This window comes from Pseudophryne corroboree, chromosome 11, assembly GCF_028390025.1.
Source record: "Pseudophryne corroboree isolate aPseCor3 chromosome 11, aPseCor3.hap2, whole genome shotgun sequence".
Classification (NCBI taxonomy): domain Eukaryota; kingdom Metazoa; phylum Chordata; class Amphibia; order Anura; family Myobatrachidae; genus Pseudophryne; species Pseudophryne corroboree.
In genome coordinates, this window is record NC_086454.1 from 113992164 (window position 1) to 114011845 (window position 19682).

Below are 19682 nucleotides of genomic sequence, written 5' to 3' on the forward strand. Positions count from 1 at the left end.
TTCCTTTAAACTGAAATACTCATGGGTTAAACAGGTTCAGTGGCTGATTAAAATCAGGTGAAAGGCAGGTTTCAAGTCAGCCAGCCACAGAACCTATGTAAGTCATGAGTGTCCTGGTTTAATGGGATTGTATGGTAAGCCTAAATTTAGAGTTTTGACTATATAAAGTATATGAAAAATACAAAGAATATGTTAGAAATATCTTCTTTGCGCATCTAATCTAAATCTAAATAGAAGTAACTGTGTAATCCAATATACTGTATAATACAGAGTTCTTTTTATTAACGGTCACTTGTTTAACATACTGTATAAGGGGGAATTCAATTACTTTCTGTCAGTAACCACATGTACAGTAATTGTCAGCGCTGGAGCTATTCAATTATACCCAATAAGCCAGTGTGAGATGCAGTTTATCGGGGAGTATGCCTCATGGAGGAGAAACAAATCCCGGAAAACAGCCCCGTTTTCAGCTGAAAACAGGGCTGTCTCTCCCAAAAACACACAGTTTTCACTGATCATGTGTATTTTCAGGAGAGAATGTGTTTTTTTTCAGGCGGCCAAATTGGATAGCCTGAAATTAAATACAGAATAAACATCAGGAAACATTGCGAAAAACTTCAGTTTTTTAATCCAGATGATTATTCTTCCCTAATTGAATACCCCCATCATGCATCAAAATTGAATTACACCCTTTAAAATGAACCTCTCAAAAGTGACCATAAAGAATTTGGTGCACAAAATGAATGTCACAATTTAGGATGAAGTAAACCACAAGCGAGCAGATCACCCTCCTCTCTGTGATGAAAGAGAGATAGATGACATCTGCTGCTGGATAAGACCTAGGATGGTATTTGATGTATTTACAGCAAAAACACTCACCTTTTGGGTCTCACTTCAATGCGAGTGTCTGAATCAGTAATGAGATACAGAGTAAGATAGCCCTGTGTAGGTAAATAAAAGGTATAAGCAGTAGAATATGAATCTAAAATATATAACTGAGATAGAAAGGATAGGATGCTGCTTCCCAGTGTTTGTGCCTTGCACATTGAATACTGGGTGAGCGATCCTGTTTGGCCCTCAGTTATTAGAATAAGTATAGTGAGGCAAGCCTTGGTAATCTAAGTCCCTGTGGACCCTGAAGGGAATTCCAGAGCAGGATTATACTACAGGAGTGCTACTGTACATCATACTGCTGGTCCCAAATCAAAGAGCAGTACCTGTCTGTTATAGATGGTCAGCTGTGCTGTATTGGTGAGGTCAGATGGAGTCCTATGCGTGTATCACAGGGCTCCCTCAGGTCAAAAGATGTGCATTTTGCAGTGGTATTTTGCAGTATATAGGCATCAGGCATGTTGGATGTGCAAATTTATATACTTAAGCTAAACCCAAAAGACAATGGGATGCAGCTTGACAGTCCCAGTAGTAAATGCATAACTTATACTATTTCCCTCTTTGTACACAATATAATGTTGGAATGAGGTGTCAGATATGGATGAAGTAATAATGTCTTGAAAATGTTAATAGTACAAATCCCATTTTCCATTTAAAATGTAAATACAATTGTCTCCACATACTTTGTTTACTGCTTTAAAAAATCTAAATAGAAGATGCAAGTAATGGGCCCTACTCACTTGGCGATGTGCCGCCGAGGTGCCCGACGGCCGATACGCCTGACGAGCGACCCGGCGGCGGGGGGGCAGTGACGGGGGGAGTGAAGTTTCTTCACTCCCCCCGTCACCCGGCTGCATTGAAGTGCAGGCAAATATGGACGAGATCGTCCATATTGGCCTGCATGCACAGCCGACGGGAGACCAGCGATGAACGAGCGCGGGGACGCGCATCGTTCATCGCTTAAGTCTCCGCACTGAAAGATATGAACGAGTTCTCGTTCATTTATGAACGAGATCGTTCATATCTTTCAGAATATCGCCAAGTGTGTAGGGCCTAGTAATGCAGACAGCCATAACTTTATATTACAGAGCCTCAATGCTAATTAAATATTCAGTAATCATAAAGCAAACAGCTTGGGCGATTTTAGGGGTCAGGCCGCCCCTAGGCACATTATTGGTGTCACCCCCATCATGTCACTGCCCCCTTCATTTGCCCTTCTGCTCCACAGGAGGTTTCAGTCCTCCCTGAACTCACATTTTAGGACATCTGTGTTATGGTTTACAGATGTACCGCCCCAGTCAAACTCCCCTCCAGACCGCCAAAGCAGCCCCAGCCTTACTCCCAACGACCATCTGGACCACAATTTGCTACCCATTGCCCAACCCCCATCAGTGGCATAATAAAATAATAATAAAAAAAATGCCATAATGACAAAGGGGGTCATTCAGAGTTGATCGCAGCAGCAAAAAGGAGTTGGGCAAAACCATGTGCACTGCAGGGGGGGGGGGGGGGCAGATATAACATGTGCTGAGAGAGTTAGATTTGGGTGGGGTGTGTTCAAACTGAAATCTAAATTGCAGTGTAAAAATAAAGCAACCAGTATTTACCCTGCACAGAAATAATATAACCCACCCAAATCTAACTCTCTCAGCATATGTTATATCTGCCCCACCTGCAGTGCACATGGTTTTGCCCAACTGCTAACAAATTTGCTGCTGCTATCAACTCTGAATTACCCCCAAAAAACGAATCACCTGGCCTCATCAGTCTGCCGTACCACCACCCAGCAAGTATCACCCCTAGTGCCTAGTAAAAATTCTACCACTGGTAAACAGCCAATCAGAAGAAGTTGGAGAGTGTTGATGATAGTTATCACCTCAATCGCTTATCTTTACACCAGCCCGCTAGTTCTTCTAAGTGATATGCCTCCTCGCATCTCTTTCAGGTACTGTATGCTAGAGATGAGCGCCGGAAATTTTTCGGGTTTTGTGTTTTGGTTTTGGGTTCGGTTCCGCGGCCGTGTTTTGGGTTCGACCGCGTTTTGGCAAAACCTCACCGAATTTTTTTTGTCGGATTCGGGTGTGTTTTGGATTCGGGTGTTTTTTTCAAAAAACCCTAAAAAACAGCTTAAATCATAGAATTTGGGGGTAATTTTGATCCCAAAGTATTATTAACCTCAAAAAACATAATTTACACTCATTTTCAGCCTATTCTGAACACATCACACCTCACAATATTATTTTTAGTCCTAAAATTTGCACCGAGGTCGCTGTGTGAGTAAGATAAGCGACCCTAGTGGCCGACACAAACACCGGGCCCATCTAGGAGTGGCACTGCAGTGTCACGCAGGATGGCCCTTCCAAAAAACCCTCCCCAAACAGCACATGACGCAAAGAAAAAAAGAGGCGCAATGAGGTAGCTGACTGTGTGAGTAAGATTAGCGACCCTAGTGGCCGACACAAACACCGGGCACATCTAGGAGTGGCACTGCAGTGTCACGCAGGATGTCCCTTCCAAAAAACCCTCCCCAAACAGCACATGACGCAAAGAAAAAAAGAGGCGCAATGAGGTAGCTGACTGTGTGAGTAAGATTAGCGACCCTAGTGGCCGACACAAACACCGGGCCCATCTAGGAGTGGCACTGCAGTGTCACGCAGGATGTCCCTTCCAAAAAACCCTCCCCAATCAGCACATGATGCAAAGAAAAAGAAAAGAAAAAAGAGGTGCAAGATGGAATTATCCTTGGGCCCTCCCACCCACCCTTATGTTGTATAAACAAAACAGGACATGCACACTTTAACCAACCCATCATTTCAGTGACAGGGTCTGCCACACGACTGTGACTGATATGACGGGTTGGTTTGGACCCCCCCCAAAAAAGAAGCAATTAATCTCTCCTTGCACAAACTGGCTCTACAGAGGCAAGATGTCCACCTCATCTTCACCCTCCGATATATCACCGTGTACATCCCCCTCCTCACAGATTATCAATTCGTCCCCACTGGAATCCACCATCTCAGCTCCCTGTGTACTTTGTGGAGGCAATTGCTGCTGGTCAATGTCTCCGCGGAGGAATTGATTATAATTCATTTTAATGAACATCATCTTCTCCACATTTTCTGGATGTAACCTCGTACGCCGATTGCTGACAAGGTGAGCGGCGGCACTAAACACTCTTTCGGAGTACACACTTGTGGGAGGGCAACTTAGGTAGAATAAAGCCAGTTTGTGCAAGGGCCTCCAAATTGCCTCTTTTTCCTGCCAGTATAAGTACGGACTGTGTGACGTGCCTACTTGGATGCGGTCACTCATATAATCCTCCACCATTCTATCAATGTTGAGAGAATCATATGCAGTGACAGTAGACGACATGTCCGTAATCGTTGTCAGGTCCTTCAGTCCGGACCAGATGTCAGCATCAGCAGTCGCTCCAGACTGCCCTGCATCACCGCCAGCGGGTGGGCTCGGAATTCTGAGCCTTTTCCTCACACCCCCAGTTGCGGGAGAATGTGAAGGAGGAGATGTTGACAGGTCGCGTTCCGCTTGACTTGACAATTTTGTCACCAGCAGGTCTTTCAACCCCAGCAGACCTGTGTCTGCCGGAAAGAGAGATCCAAGGTAGGCTTTAAATCTAGGATCGAGCACGGTGGCCAAAATGTAGTGCTCTGATTTCAACAGATTGACCACCCGTGAATCCTTGTTAAGCGAATTAAGGGCTGCATCCACAAGTCCCACATGCCTAGCGGAATCGCTCCGTGTTAGCTCCTTCTTCAATGCCTCCAGCTTCTTCTGCAAAAGCCTGATGAGGGGAATGACCTGACTCAGGCTGGCAGTGTCTGAACTGACTTCACGTGTGGCAAGTTCAAAGGGCATCAGAACCTTGCACAACGTTGAAATCATTCTCCACTGCACTTGAGACAGGTGCATTCCATCTCCTATATCGTGCTCAATTGTATAGGCTTGAATGGCCTTTTGCTGCTCCTCCAACCTCTGAAGCATATAGAGGGTTGAATTCCACCTCGTTACCACTTCTTGCTTCAGATGATGGCAGGGCAGGTTCAGTAGTTTTTGGTGGTGCTCCAGTCTTCTGTACGTGGTGCCTGTACGCCGAAAGTGTCCCGCAATTTTTCTGGCCACCGACAGCATCTCTTGCACGCCCCTGTCGTTTTTTAAAAAATTCTGCACCACCAAATTCAAGGTATGTGCAAAACATGGGACGTGCTGGAATTTGCCCATATTTAATGCACACACAATATTGCTGGCGTTGTCCGATGCCACAAATCCACAGGAGAGTCCAATTGGGGTAAGCCATTCCGCGATGATCTTCCTCAGTTGCCGTAAGAGGTTTTCAGCTGTGTGCGTATTCTGGAAAGCGGTGATACAAAGCGTAGCCTGCCTAGGAAAGAGTTGGCGTTTGCGAGATGCTGCTACTGGTGCCGCCGCTGCTGTTCTTGCGGCGGGAGTCCATACATCTACCCAGTGGGCTGTCACAGTCATATAGTCCTGACCCTGCCCTGCTCCACTTGTCCACATGTCCGTGGTTAAGTGGACATTGGGTACAACTGCATTTTTTAGGACACTGGTGAGTCTTTTTCTGACGTCCGTGTACATTCTCGGTATCGCCTGCCTAGAGAAGTGGAACCTAGATGGTATTTGGTAACGGGGGCACACTGCCTCAATAAATTGTCTAGTTCCCTGTGAACTAACGGCGGATACCGGACGCACGTCTAACACCAACATAGTTGTCAAGGACTCAGTTATCCGCTTTGCAGTAGGATGACTGCTGTGATATTTCATCTTCCTCGCAAAGGACTGTTGAACAGTCAATTGCTTACTGGAAGTAGTACAAGTGGGCTTACGACTTCCCCTCTGGGATGACCATCGACTCCCAGCGGCAACAACAGCAGCGCCAGCAGCAGTAGGCGTTACACGCAAGGATGCATCGGAGGAATCCCAGGCAGGAAAGGACTCGTCAGACTTGCCAGTGACATGGCCTGCAGGACTATTGGCATTCCTGGGGAAGGAGGAAATTGACACTGAGGGAGTTGGTGGGGTGGTTTGCGTGAGCTTGGTTACAAGAGGAAGGGATTTACTGGTCAGTGGACTGCTTCCGCTGTCACCCAAAGTTTTTGAACTTGTCACTGACTTATTATGAATGCGCTGCAGGTGACGTATAAGGGAGGATGTTCCGAGGTGGTTAACGTCCTTACCCCTACTTATTACAGCTTGACAAAGGGAACACACGGCTTGACACCTGTTGTCCGCATTTCTGGTGAAATACCTCCACACCGAAGAGCTGATTTTTTTGGTATTTTCACCTGGCATGTCAACGGCCATATTCCTCCCACGGACAACAGGTGTCTCCCCGGGTGCCTGACTTAAACAAACCACCTCACCATCAGAATCCTCCTGGTCAATTTCCTCCCCAGCGCCAGCAACACCCATATCCTCCTCATCCTGGTGTACTTCAACACTGACATCTTCAATCTGACTATCAGGAACTGGACTGCGGGTGCTCCTTCCAGCACTTGCAGGGGGCATGCAAATAGTGGAAGGCGCATGCTCTTCACGTCCAGTGTTGGGAAGGTCAGGCATCGCAAACGACACAATTGGACTCTCCTTGTGGATTTGGGATTTCAAAGAACGCACAGTTCTTTGCGGTGCTTTTGCCAGCTTGAGTCTTTTCAGTTTTCTAGCGAGAGGCTGAGTGCTTCCATCCTCATGTGAAGCTGAACCACTAGCCATGAACATAGGCCAGGGCCTCAGCCGTTCCTTGCCACTCCGTGTGGTAAATGGCATATTGGCAAGTTTACGCTTCTCCTCCGACAATTTTATTTTAGGTTTTGGAGTCCTTTTTTTTCTGATATTTGGTGTTTTGGATTTGACATGCTCTGTACTATGACATTGGGCATCGGCCTTGGCAGACGACGTTGCTGGCATTTCATCGTCTCGGCCATGACTAGTGGCAGCAGCTTCAGCACGAGGTGGAAGTGGATCTTGATCTTTCCCTAATTTTGGAACCTCAACTTTTTTGTTCTCCATATTTTATAGGCAGAACTAAAAGGCACCTCAGGTAAACAATGGAGATGGATGGATTGGATACTAGTATACAATTATGGACGGACTGCCACGGTTAGGTGGTATAAAAAAACCACGGTTAGGTGGTATATATTATAATAATAATACAATTATGGATGGACGGACTGCCTGCCGACTGCCGACACAGAGGTAGCCACAGCCGTGAACTACCGCACTGTACACTGGTTGATAAAGAGATAGTAGTATACTCGTAACAACTAGTATGACACTATGACGACGGTATAAAGAATGGAAAAAAACCCACGGTTAGGTGGTATATATTATAATAATAATACAATTATGGATGGACGGACTGCCTGCCGACTGCCGACACAGAGGTAGCCACAGCCGTGAACTACCGCACTGTACACTGGTTGATAAAGAGATAGTAGTATACTCGTAACAATTAGGATGACACTATGACGGTATAAAGAATGAAAAAAAAAACCACGGTTAGGTGGTAGGTATATAATAATAAATAATACAATTCTGGTCGGACGGACTGCCTGCCGTGTGCCGACACAGAGGTAGCCACAGCCGTGAACTACCGCACTGTACACTGGTTGATAAAGAGATAGTAGTATACTCGTAACAATTAGGATGACACTATGACGGTATAAAGAATGAAAAAAAAACCACGGTTAGGTGGTAGGTATATAATAATAAATAATACAATTCTGGTCGGACGGACTGCCTGCCGTGTGCCGACACAGAGGTAGCCACAGCCGTGAACTACCGCACTGTACACTGGTTGATAAAGAGATAGTAGTATACTCGTAACAATTAGGATGACACTATGACGGTATAAAGAATGAAAAAAAAAACCACGGTTAGGTGGTAGGTATATAATAATAAATAATACAATTCTGGTCGGACGGACTGCCTGCCGTGTGCCGACACAGAGGTAGCCACAGCCGTGAACTACCGCACTGTACACTGGTTGATAAAGAGATAGTAGTATACTCGTAACAATTAGGATGACACTATGACGGTATAAAGAATGAAAAAAAAAACCACGGTTAGGTGGTAGGTATATAATAATAAATAATACAATTCTGGTCGGACGGACTGCCTGCCGTGTGCCGACACAGAGGTAGCCACAGCCGTGAACTACCGCACTGTACACTGGTTGATAAAGAGATAGTAGTATACTCGTAACAATTAGGATGACACTATGACGGTATAAAGAATGAAAAAAAAAACCACGGTTAGGTGGTAGGTATATAATAATAAATAATACAATTCTGGTCGGACGGACTGCCTGCCGTGTGCCGACACAGAGGTAGCCACAGCCGTGAACTACCGCACTGTACACTGGTTGATAAAGAGATAGTAGTATACTCGTAACAATTAGGATGACACTATGACGGTATAAAGAATGAAAAAAAAAACCACGGTTAGGTGGTAGGTATATAATAATAAATAATACAATTCTGGTCGGACGGACTGCCTGCCGTGTGCCGACACAGAGGTAGCCACAGCCGTGAACTACCGCACTGTACACTGGTTGATAAAGAGATAGTAGTATACTCGTAACAATTAGGATGACACTATGACGGTATAAAGAATGAAAAAAAAAACCACGGTTAGGTGGTAGGTATATAATAATAAATAATACAATTCTGGTCGGACGGACTGCCTGCCGTGTGCCGACACAGAGGTAGCCACAGCCGTGAACTACCGCACTGTACACTGGTTGATAAAGAGATAGTAGTATACTCGTAACAATTAGGATGACACTATGACGGTATAAAGAATGAAAAAAAAAACCACGGTTAGGTGGTAGGTATATAATAATAAATAATACAATTCTGGTCGGACGGACTGCCTGCCGTGTGCCGACACAGAGGTAGCCACAGCCGTGAACTACCGCACTGTACACTGGTTGATAAAGAGATAGTAGTATACTCGTAACAATTAGGATGACACTATGACGGTATAAAGAATGAAAAAAAAACCACGGTTAGGTGGTAGGTATATAATAATAAATAATACAATTCTGGTCGGACGGACTGCCTGCCGTGTGCCGACACAGAGGTAGCCACAGCCGTGAACTACCGCACTGTACACTGGTTGATAAAGAGATAGTAGTATACTCGTAACAATTAGGATGACACTATGACGGTATAAAGAATGAAAAAAAAACCACGGTTAGGTGGTAGGTATATAATAATAAATAATACAATTCTGGTCGGACGGACTGCCTGCCGTGTGCCGACACAGAGGTAGCCACAGCCGTGAACTACCGCACTGTACACTGGTTGATAAAGAGATAGTAGTATACTCGTAACAATTAGGATGACACTATGACGGTATAAAGAATGAAAAAAAAAACCACGGTTAGGTGGTAGGTATATAATAATAAATAATACAATTCTGGTCGGACGGACTGCCTGCCGTGTGCCGACACAGAGGTAGCCACAGCCGTGAACTACCGCACTGTACACTGGTTGATAAAGAGATAGTAGTATACTCGTAACAATTAGGATGACACTATGACGGTATAAAGAATGAAAAAAAAAACCACGGTTAGGTGGTAGGTATATAATAATAAATAATACAATTCTGGTCGGACGGACTGCCTGCCGTGTGCCGACACAGAGGTAGCCACAGCCGTGAACTACCGCACTGTACACTGGTTGATAAAGAGATAGTAGTATACTCGTAACAATTAGGATGACACTATGACGGTATAAAGAATGAAAAAAAAACCACGGTTAGGTGGTAGGTATATAATAATAAATAATACAATTCTGGTCGGACGGACTGCCTGCCGTGTGCCGACACAGAGGTAGCCACAGCCGTGAACTACCGCACTGTACTGTGTCTGCTGCTAATATAGACTGGTTGATATTTAAAGAGATATTAGTAGTATACAACAATACTATACTGGTGGTCAGGCACTGGTCACCACTCCTGCAGCAAAAGTGTGCACTGTTAATTAATATAATTGTACTCCTGGCTCCTGCTAACAACCTGCAGTGCTCCCCAGTCTCCCCCACAATTAATTATAAGCTTTTAATTTATACATTGATGACTGTGCAGCACACTGGGCTGAGCTGAGTGCACACAGACTGAGTCACACTGTGTGACTGACTGTGCTGTGTATCGTTTTTTTTTTCAGGCAGAGAACGGATATAGCAGAGAGAAGTGAACGGATATATTATATTAAATAAAAGTTAACTAGCAACTGCACTGGTCACTGACTGTGGTAAACTAACTCTGTCTGCGACTCTGCACAATCTCTCTCTCTCTATCTAATCTATCTCTATTCTAATGGAGAGGACGCCAGACACGTCCTCTCCCTATCAATCTCAATGCACGAGTGAAAATGGCGGCGACGCGCGGCTCCTTATATAGAATCCGAGTCTCGCGATAGAATCCGAGCCTCGCGAGAATCCGACAGCGTCATGATGACGTTCGGGCGCGCTCGGGTTAACCGAGCAAGGCGGGAAGATCCGAGTCGCTCGGACCCGTGAAAAAAAACATGAAGTTCGGGCGGGTTCGGATTCCGAGGAACCGAACCCGCTCATCTCTACTGTATGCTAAATTTTAGGGACCATGTACTTACTGTCCTCAACTAACTCACCAGTAATAAGTGGTCCTAAATCTAAGATAAATACAAATCTAGTGATGATAGTAATAATCCATCTCACCCTCTGCCCTGTACACTCAGAATAATTGTCCCTGAATCAGCAGGGGGAAAAAAATTTGTTTTGGGTAACTGACATGGGGGGAAATTTACTAAGGTGAGAGGGTTTTTTTTTTTTTACAACTGATAATGTTGCCTATAGCAACCAATCAGATTCTATCTATTATCTTGTAGAAGCAGCTGGATAGAAGTTAAGTAGAATCTGATTGGTTGCTATGAGCATCATCACAAGTTCTAAAAAAACTCCCACCTTAGTAAGTGTACCTCTAGTTGTCCAATGAGTTTGCTGAAAGAGAAATGTGCCTGCTATTGTAATAGCTGAAAACCATTGTGCACCATGAGAAGAGAGAGAAAAAAATGCCTGTTCTCTAGTCAGAAACTAGACGTAGAAAAAAGAGGTACTGTAGGATCATTTATAGAACGAGTTCCAGAATAATTTTATAAATAATAAAAGAGAACTGAATAATACTAAAAGTCTGTTGCACAGGTTTCACAATTCCAGCAGTGGCTCTAAACCTCAACACTCAAGTTTTCTAGCAACTCATACTGTATTTTGAGGATTTCTGTCTGTGGAAGCAGGTGGGATAGTTACTGACCCAGAAAAATAGATTACCTCACCTGTGCATAATTACAGACATAGACAAAACATGACCTGTTGGTGGTACTTTAGGACTGGAGTTAAGGAACCATGATTTAAAGATATCCATCAAAATCTGGCAAATATATTTTGGGTATATATGAAGGAGTTAAAATAGAATAATTACAGCATAGTCATGGAATTTCCAAATGATCATTATCATTTAAAGTAGGGATAATATCTAAATATAGTAGTCATGCAAACCAGTTTTAATACATTGTTTATTTACTCTCTTTTTTAAGCCTGGAGAATCACAGTTCTTGCCAGAGGACAACTGCACCGAGTACTCTTGTGTTCTTATTGGAGAAAGCTTGGTGACATCATCTTGGTCTTGGACACAAATTTGTTCCAACGGTCACAATGGGGAATGTGATTCTGTGAGTCCTATGAATTTAACCTAGAATTAAGCAATAACAAAAATTCAGGCAGACATGTTTTATCTGTTATATATATACAGTATATATATTTACTATATAAAAGCGAAAAATTTGTCCTTCTGTCTTTCTATACAAATCCACAGTTTACAAGCGAAGATCGTGAAATTTTACATACGAGCATATTAAAACATGGCCGGGCAACTAAAACAAATAGAAATCCCATGTGACAGGGCCAGTGACATGATGTGAGGAGGGAAATGGAGGTAGCACAAACCCACACTCTAAGAGTTATATAGTGGAAGCAGCACGGTCCCCTAGCAGCACAGAGTATATCAGGAGATAGGAGATGTGCTACGCTATATAAGAAACTGTAAATAAATTGATAATTTCACAGGGCCACTGACATGATGTGAGGAGGGGAATGGAGGCAGCAGGAAGCCACAGACTGAGAGTTGTATAGTGGGAAGAGCAGGATCCCTTGGGGGACCAAAAAGGGGTCCGTCCACTACACAAAGTGCGTCAAAGAAGCAAGTTTTGCCTACAAACTAGTACTCCAACCAACGTAAATTAACAAACAACTATTATTCTAATTTACCATCCTCATCCCGTAGTGAAGCACGGGTATTCAGCTATCTACAATGTTATTTATACTGTGTGTTTAATATTTCAATTTATTTTTGTAAACATACATTCTTAAAACCCCAGGCAATGCCGGGTACTCCAGCTAGAATATATATATATATATACACACTGTGTATATATATATATATATATATATATATATACTGCTCAAAAAAATAAAGAGTACACTTAAACAAAACATCATAGATATGAATGGATGAAATATTCTTATTAAATACTTTGTTCTTTACATAGTTGAATGTCCTGACAACAAAATCACATAAAAATTATCAATGGAAATCAAATTTATTAACCCATGGAGGTCTGGATTTGGAGTCACACTCAAAATTAAAGTGGAAAAACACACTACAGGCTGATCCAACTTTGATGTAATGTCCTTAAAACAAGTCAAAATGAGGCTCAGTAGTGTGTGTGTGGCCTCCACGTGCCTGTATGACCTCCCTACAACGCCTGGGCATGCTCCTGATGAGGTGGCGGATGGTCTCCTGAGGGATCTCACCCCAGACCTGGACTAAAGCATCCGCCAACTCCTGGACAGTGTGTGGTGCAACGTGGCATTGGTGGATGGAGCGAGAAATGATGTCCCAGAAGTGCTCAATTGGATTCAGGTCTGGGGAACGGGCGGGCCAGTCCATAGCATCAATGCCTTCATCTTGCAGGAACTGCTGACACACTCCAGCCACATGAGGTCTAGCATTGTCTTGCAGTAGGAGGAACCCAGGGCCAACCGCACCAGCATATGGTCTCACAAGGGGTCTGAGGATCTCATCTCGGTACCTAATGGCAGTCAGGCTACCTCTGGCGAGCACATGGAGGGCTATGCGGCCCCCCAAAGAAATACCACCCCACACCATTACTGACCCACTGCCAAACCGGTCATGCTGGAGGATGTTGCCGGCAGCAGAACATTCTCCTTGGCGTCTCCAGACTCTGTCACGTCTGTCACATGTGCTCAGTGAGAACCTGCTTTCATCTGTGAAGAGCACAGGGCGCCAGTGGCGAATTTGCCAATCTTGGTGATCTCTGGCAAATGCGGATGGCAGGACGCACGGTGTTGGGCTCTAAGCACAACCCCCACCTGTGGACGTCGGGCCCTCATACCACCCTCATGGAGTCTGTTTCTGATTGTTTGAGTAGACACATGCACATTTGTGGCTTGCTGGAGGTCATTTTGCAGGGTTCTAGCAGTGCTCCTCCTGTTCCTCCTTGCACAAAGGCGGAGGTAGCGGTCCTGCTGCTGAGTTGTTGCCCTCCTATGGCCTCCTCCATGTCTCCTGATGTACTGGCCTGTCTCCTGGTAGTGCCTCCATGCTCTGGACACTACGCTGACAGACACAGCAAACTTTCTTGCCACAGCTCGCATTTATGTGCCATCCTGGATGAGCTGCACTACCTGAGCCACTTGTGTGGGTTGTAGACTCTGTCTCATGCTACCACTAGAGTGAAAGCACTGCCAGCTTTCAAAAGTGACCAAAACATCAGCCAGAAAGCATAGGAGCTGAGAAGTGGTCTGTGGTCACCACCTGCAGAACAACTCCTTTATTGGGGGTGTCTTGCTAATTGCCTATAATTTCCACCTGTTGTCTATTCCATTTGCACAACAGCATGTGAAATTGATTGTCAATCAGTGTTGCTTCCTAAGTGGACAGTTTGATTTCACAGAAGTGTGATTGACTTGGAGTTACATTGTGTTGTTTAAGTGTTCCCTTTATTTTTTTGAGCAGTGTATATATGTATATATATATATATATATATATATATATATACTGTATATATATACATACTGTACATAGATAGATAGATTAGATAGATACTATATATATACTGTAGATAGATAGATAGATAGATACTATATATATATATATACTGTAGATAGATAGATAGATAGACAGATAGATAGATAGACAGATACAGCACTGTGATTAATGAGTAGTCTACTGAGGATGCTAAACAGTTCACAGTAACAGATACAAGACCAGCAAGTGAATTAGAATAATGCAGCTATACACTAGGGCAGGCCTGGACAACCTGTGGCTCTCCAGCTGTTGTGAGACTCCACATCCCAGCATGCTCTGCCACAGTTTTAACATTTCCTAATAGCAAAAGTGAAGCAGGGCATGCTGGGACTTGTAATTTCACAACAGCTGGAGAGCCACAGGTTGGCTAGGCCTGCGCTAGGGTATACAAAAAAATTATGTAGCAGGAGTCAACAAGATAGTGGAGCAGAAGTATTTTTGCTAAGGAAAGCACAAATAATAAAAATAAAATGGAGGATAAAGTTTGTATTACTACACTAACCTTGTTTTCACATTTTCATCATTTTGTCCATATTGAGCATCCTTCTGTTATGTGTGCTCTGTTTTCCCAACTTTCCTGTTCTGCAGCGAACCTTGGCACCTTATAAATAAAAAAATATTAATTTGTTTTACTTTTTAAATAACATGATCACAGATCTCATCCAATCCGACCTCCAACCAGTCAGTTGGTCAGACATTAGTAGAGTATATATGCTTTTAAAAGGGGATACACACTAGGCGATTTCTGCCTAAAAAATAAATGATATGACATAAATATCTTTTTCGTTTATTTTTTGCCTGAAATTATCCAGTGTGTATGGGGGTAATATTGGTGAACAATGAATGATGCGTGCTCCAGCAGGTCATACAGCAATCACCAATATTGACCTGACATGCAGCTCAACCCGTCAATGGGCCTAATTCAGACCTGATCGCTGCTGTGCAATCAGGTCTGAACTGCATATGCCAGATAGCCGATTGCTGTCTTAGCCCTGCGATCGCCTCTGCCTGATTGACAGGCAGAGGCGGTTGCTGGGCGTGAAGGTGCAGGCTGGCGGCGTTTGGATGCCATTTTAGGGGCGTGGTCTGGGCACGCCTCCGCGGTTTTAAGGGCAGCGACGGGTAGCGACGGGTAGCTCCACGCCAGCACGCAGGAGCTGCGCTGGTGGGGAGCTACTCTCAAGTACAAAAGCATCGCCACCATGCGATGCTTTTGTACTTGAGCAACTAGGCATAGCCTGACATGCGGGGTGGACTAGCCCTGTGCTGGGCATCCCCCCGCATGTCAGGGAAGCTGATCGTAGATGTGCTAAATTTAGCACATCTACGATCAGGTCTGAATAAGGTCCCATGTCGGGCTAAGCTGCATGTTCGGGAATGCCGGCGGTGATGTCACTGATCGTTATCGTTGAATGATAACATTCAGTGTGTATGCACTATATTGTTGAACGCTATATCGTTCAACGATACAGTCGTTCATCGCCGGCATTTCTCCATCACCTAGTGTGTCCCCACCTTAAGACCTCTGGTTTCTTCCAATCCTGGTCATCTGGTCTTGTCAAAATATTATACACCCTGCCTAAAAATCAGGAGACACAATCGCCAATAACAAGACCAATATAGAAGTGTGTATGCTCCTGCAACTGGTTTGTCCAATTCTCTTAATACATACAGTACTGTATGTCTTAAGGGCCCTACACACTTAAAGATTATCTGTCCAATCTGTCTGATTAAAAAGAAAATCTGGCAATGTCTGGGAGCAAATGACAATCAACCATTTGCTCCCAAAATCCAGAAAATGGACAGAAATGGTTGTTAAGATCAATTGTTTTAACGAAACAAACTTAACCAATTTGTTTGAAAGTCCATTTTTGTCTGCTGTCCAGTGTTTGAGAGCAAATGGTCAATTGTCATTTGCTCCCATACATTACCAGATTTTTGTTCCAACCAGAAAGATTGGACAGATAATCTTTAAGTGTGTAGGGCACTTTAGTGTCTACGAGTCTACCAAAAATTGGAAGATTGTGTACAGTGACACAGTCCTTTCAGCAGATGTAGATTGGAGCTACTGTATGAAGCAAAAATGGACAGATATGTATTCTTAGATTGTGTGTTGTATATGTGTCCTTGAACTCCAGAAGAATTTTGTCAAAAGTCTGGTCTGGAATTGGATCCTTGGAGGATTGGGCAAGTGTGTACTGTACCTAGTTTAAGACTTTTTTTTCACCTTGTGGCTTGACATGACAGATTCTTCATTGTGAGTTTCGTGATTCTTTTATATTGAACAACATTTCTAGAATTTAAGAAATGTTTGAATGTATTCTTTTTTTCCATACATGCTAACTATATAAATATGTTAATATAGTCACAATTGTGTCTTGCAGGGACAGATTGGAAAGGTACCTGATAGTTGCTCTAATATATGTAAAGGTAAACTTAATTTTAAGAAATGTATAACATTATGGGTAGCTTAGTACTTAATGGTGCAAAACACAGATTACTGGTTAATAGAAATAACTACTATGGGGTGTATTCAATAATAGATCCGACGAGGGCTATTTAATGAACGGCCAAATCTGACTGCCGGATTTAGCCGTTCCCGGTGTCCTGTCCTGCTGCTGCTGTCAGTGGCTGCCGGGAGCGCTGACAGCGGTGGCGGGGGGAGCTGAGATCGGTGGCCGGTGGGGGGACATGTCTGCGTGGCAGGGGGAGGCACTGCAGGGAGAGAGGTGCGTCAAGGTAACTCTCATCCCCATAGCCCCCGCACCACTCCCCGTCTCCTCATCTCAATCCGACTTGTTTTCAAGTCGGGTTGAGTTTGTCGGAAAGAGGGCCAAAACCTGTCGGATTTGGCCCCATTTCTGACAGAAGCACGCGGACCGGTGGGTGTTCCGCCGATCCACGTTTTTTCTACCAAGTCGGGTATTCCCGACTTGTCATAAAAAACTGCAGTCGGAAGCTGCCGTCTTTCTGACAAGACGGCAGCTTCTGACAACTATTGAATACACCCCTGTGTATAACAAAAAGATATTTAGAAACTTTGAGGAAACTCTAAAATGTCATGTGGCAGATTTATTAGAAAAATCTAATTATTATGAAAAATATTATCATTCTGGCTTTGATACAGCATGAAAATTAGATTGTGAGCTCATTGATATGGAAACTATAAAAAAAAACAATGGCTGCTTATTGGTCAATTAAGTTATTTTCCAACTATACAAATTTTGCTAACATTTTTTCAACAGCTTAATTCACTGCATGAATAATGGTTTGTACTGGGTACATCAGTTTCTGTTCCTTTTCAGTTATTATGCAGCTGAGATGTCAAAAGTCAATTTTAAAAGTGTATTGCATCTAACCAAGAAGTGTTTTAAATTAAGTCCATCAATTTTGTTGAAAATTCATTGTAAAAACTTTATTTTTCCTCTGTGGTCAGACACAATCAATGCTACAAATTGGCGATGTGCACAATTTGTCGTGGGTTAGAAAGATCAAAATTGCTGGCAATTGGACTCAAATAGCTGGAAAAAATGGCAGAAAAAAGCTTTTGCCTGCATGCAGTTTGAGTAATCAGTCCAACCAGAACCTGTAATATAGAGGATCTGTAACCATATCTATTAATAACTTTAATCATATGTATTGATATTAGTGATGTGCACCAGAAATTTTTCGGGTTTTGTGTTTTGGTTTTGGATTCGGTTCCGCGGCCGTGTTTTGGATTCGGACGCGTTTTGGCAAAACCTCCCTGAAAATTTTTTGTCGGATTCGGGTGTGTTTTGGATTCTTTTTTTTTTTTTTTTACAAAAAACCCTCAAAAACAGCTTAAATCATAGAATTTGGGGGTCATTTTGATCCCATAGTATTATTAACCTCAATAACCATAATTTCCACTCATTTCCAGTTTATTCTGAACACCTCACACCTCACAATATTATTTTTAGTCCTAAAATTTGCACAGAGGTCGCTGGATGACTAAGCTAAGCGAGCCAAGTGGCCGACACAAACACCTGGCCCATCTAGGAGTGGCACTGCAGTGTCAGGCAGGATGGCCGATTTAAAAAATAGTCCCCAAACAGCACATGATGCAAAGAAAAAAAGAGGTGCACCAAGGTCACTGGATGGCTAAGCTAAGCAACCTAAGTGGCCGACACAAACACCTGGCCCATCTAGGAGTGGCACTGCAGTGTTAGACAGGATGGCCGATTTAAAAAGTAGTCCCCAAACAGCACATGCTGCAAAGAAAAAAAGAGGTGCACCAAGGTCGCTGGATGGCATAGCTAAGCAACCCAAGTGGCCGACAAAAACACCTGGCCCATCTAGGAATGGCACTGCAGTGTCAGACAGGATGGCACTTCAAAAAATTGTTCCCAGACAGAACATGATGCAAAGAAAAAAAGAGGTGCACCAAGGTCGCTGGATGACTAAGCTAAGCGACCCAAGTGGCCGACACAAACACCTGGCCCATTTAGGAGTGGCACTGCAGTGTCAGACAGGATGGCCAATTTAAAAAGTAGTCCCCAAACAGCACATGATGCAAAGAAAAAAAGAGGTGCACCAAGGTCGCTGGATGGCTAAGCTAAGCGACCCAAGTGGCCGACACAAACACCTGGCCCATCTAGGAGTGGCACTGCAGTGTCAGACAGGATGGCCGATTTAAAAAATAGTCCCCAAACAGCACATGATGCAAAGAAAAAAAGAGGTGCACCAAGGTCGCTGGATGGCTAAGCTAAGTGACCCAAGTGGCCGACACAAACACCTGGCCCATCTAGGAGTGGCACTGCAGTGTCAGACAGGATGGCACTTCAAAAAATTTCCCCCAAACAGCACATGATGCAAAGAAAAAAAGAGGTGCACTAAGGTCGCTGGATGACTAAGCTAAGCCTCCCAAGTGGCCGACACAAACACCTGGCCCATCTAGGAGTGGCACTGCAGTGTCAGACAGGATGACCGATTTAAAAAATAGTCCCCAAACAGCACATGATGCAAAGAAAAAAAGAGGTGCACCAAAGTCGCTGGATGGCAAAGCTAAGCGACACAAGTGGCCGACACAAACACCTGGCCCTCCTAAGAGTGGCACTGCAGTTTTCTAGCGAGAGGATGAGTGCTTCCATCCTCATGTAAATCTGAACCACTAGCCATGAACATAGGCCAGGGCCTCAGCCGTTCCTTGCCACTCCGTGTCGTAAATGGCATATTGGCAAGTTTACGCTTCTCATCAGATGCTATTAATTTTGATTTTTGGGTCATTTTACTGAACTTTTGTAGTATACTTGACGACACAGAGGTAGAGCAATGGACTACTGTACCATACTGCTATATATATACTGGTGGTCAGCAAAATTCTGCACTGTCCTCCTACTTTATAATACTGCGCACAACTGAAATGCAGCACAGGTATGGATAGATAGTATACTTGATGACACAGAGGTAGGTAGAGCAGTGGACTACTGTACCGTACTGCTATATATATACTGGTGGTCAGCAAAATTCTGCACTGTCCTCCTACTATATAATACTGCGCACAACTAAAATGCAGCACAGGTATGGATGGATAGTATACTTGACGACACAGAGGTAGGTAGAGCAGTGGACTACTGTACCGTACTGCT

The 19682-nt window shown here is 43.8% G+C and overlaps 1 protein-coding gene across 1 annotated transcript in view; it reads left to right on the forward strand.

Annotated features, from left to right (window-relative positions):
• LOC134969051 (intestinal mucin-like protein) overlaps window positions 1-19682 on the forward strand; it is a 63856-nt gene that overhangs the window by 29248 nt on the left and 14926 nt on the right. The window contains exons 5-6 of the mRNA XM_063944756.1: window positions 11501-11635; window positions 16458-16503. Coding sequence (XP_063800826.1) covers window positions 11501-11635; window positions 16458-16503 — 181 coding nt within the window. The remainder of the gene's footprint in view (window positions 1-11500; window positions 11636-16457; window positions 16504-19682) is intronic.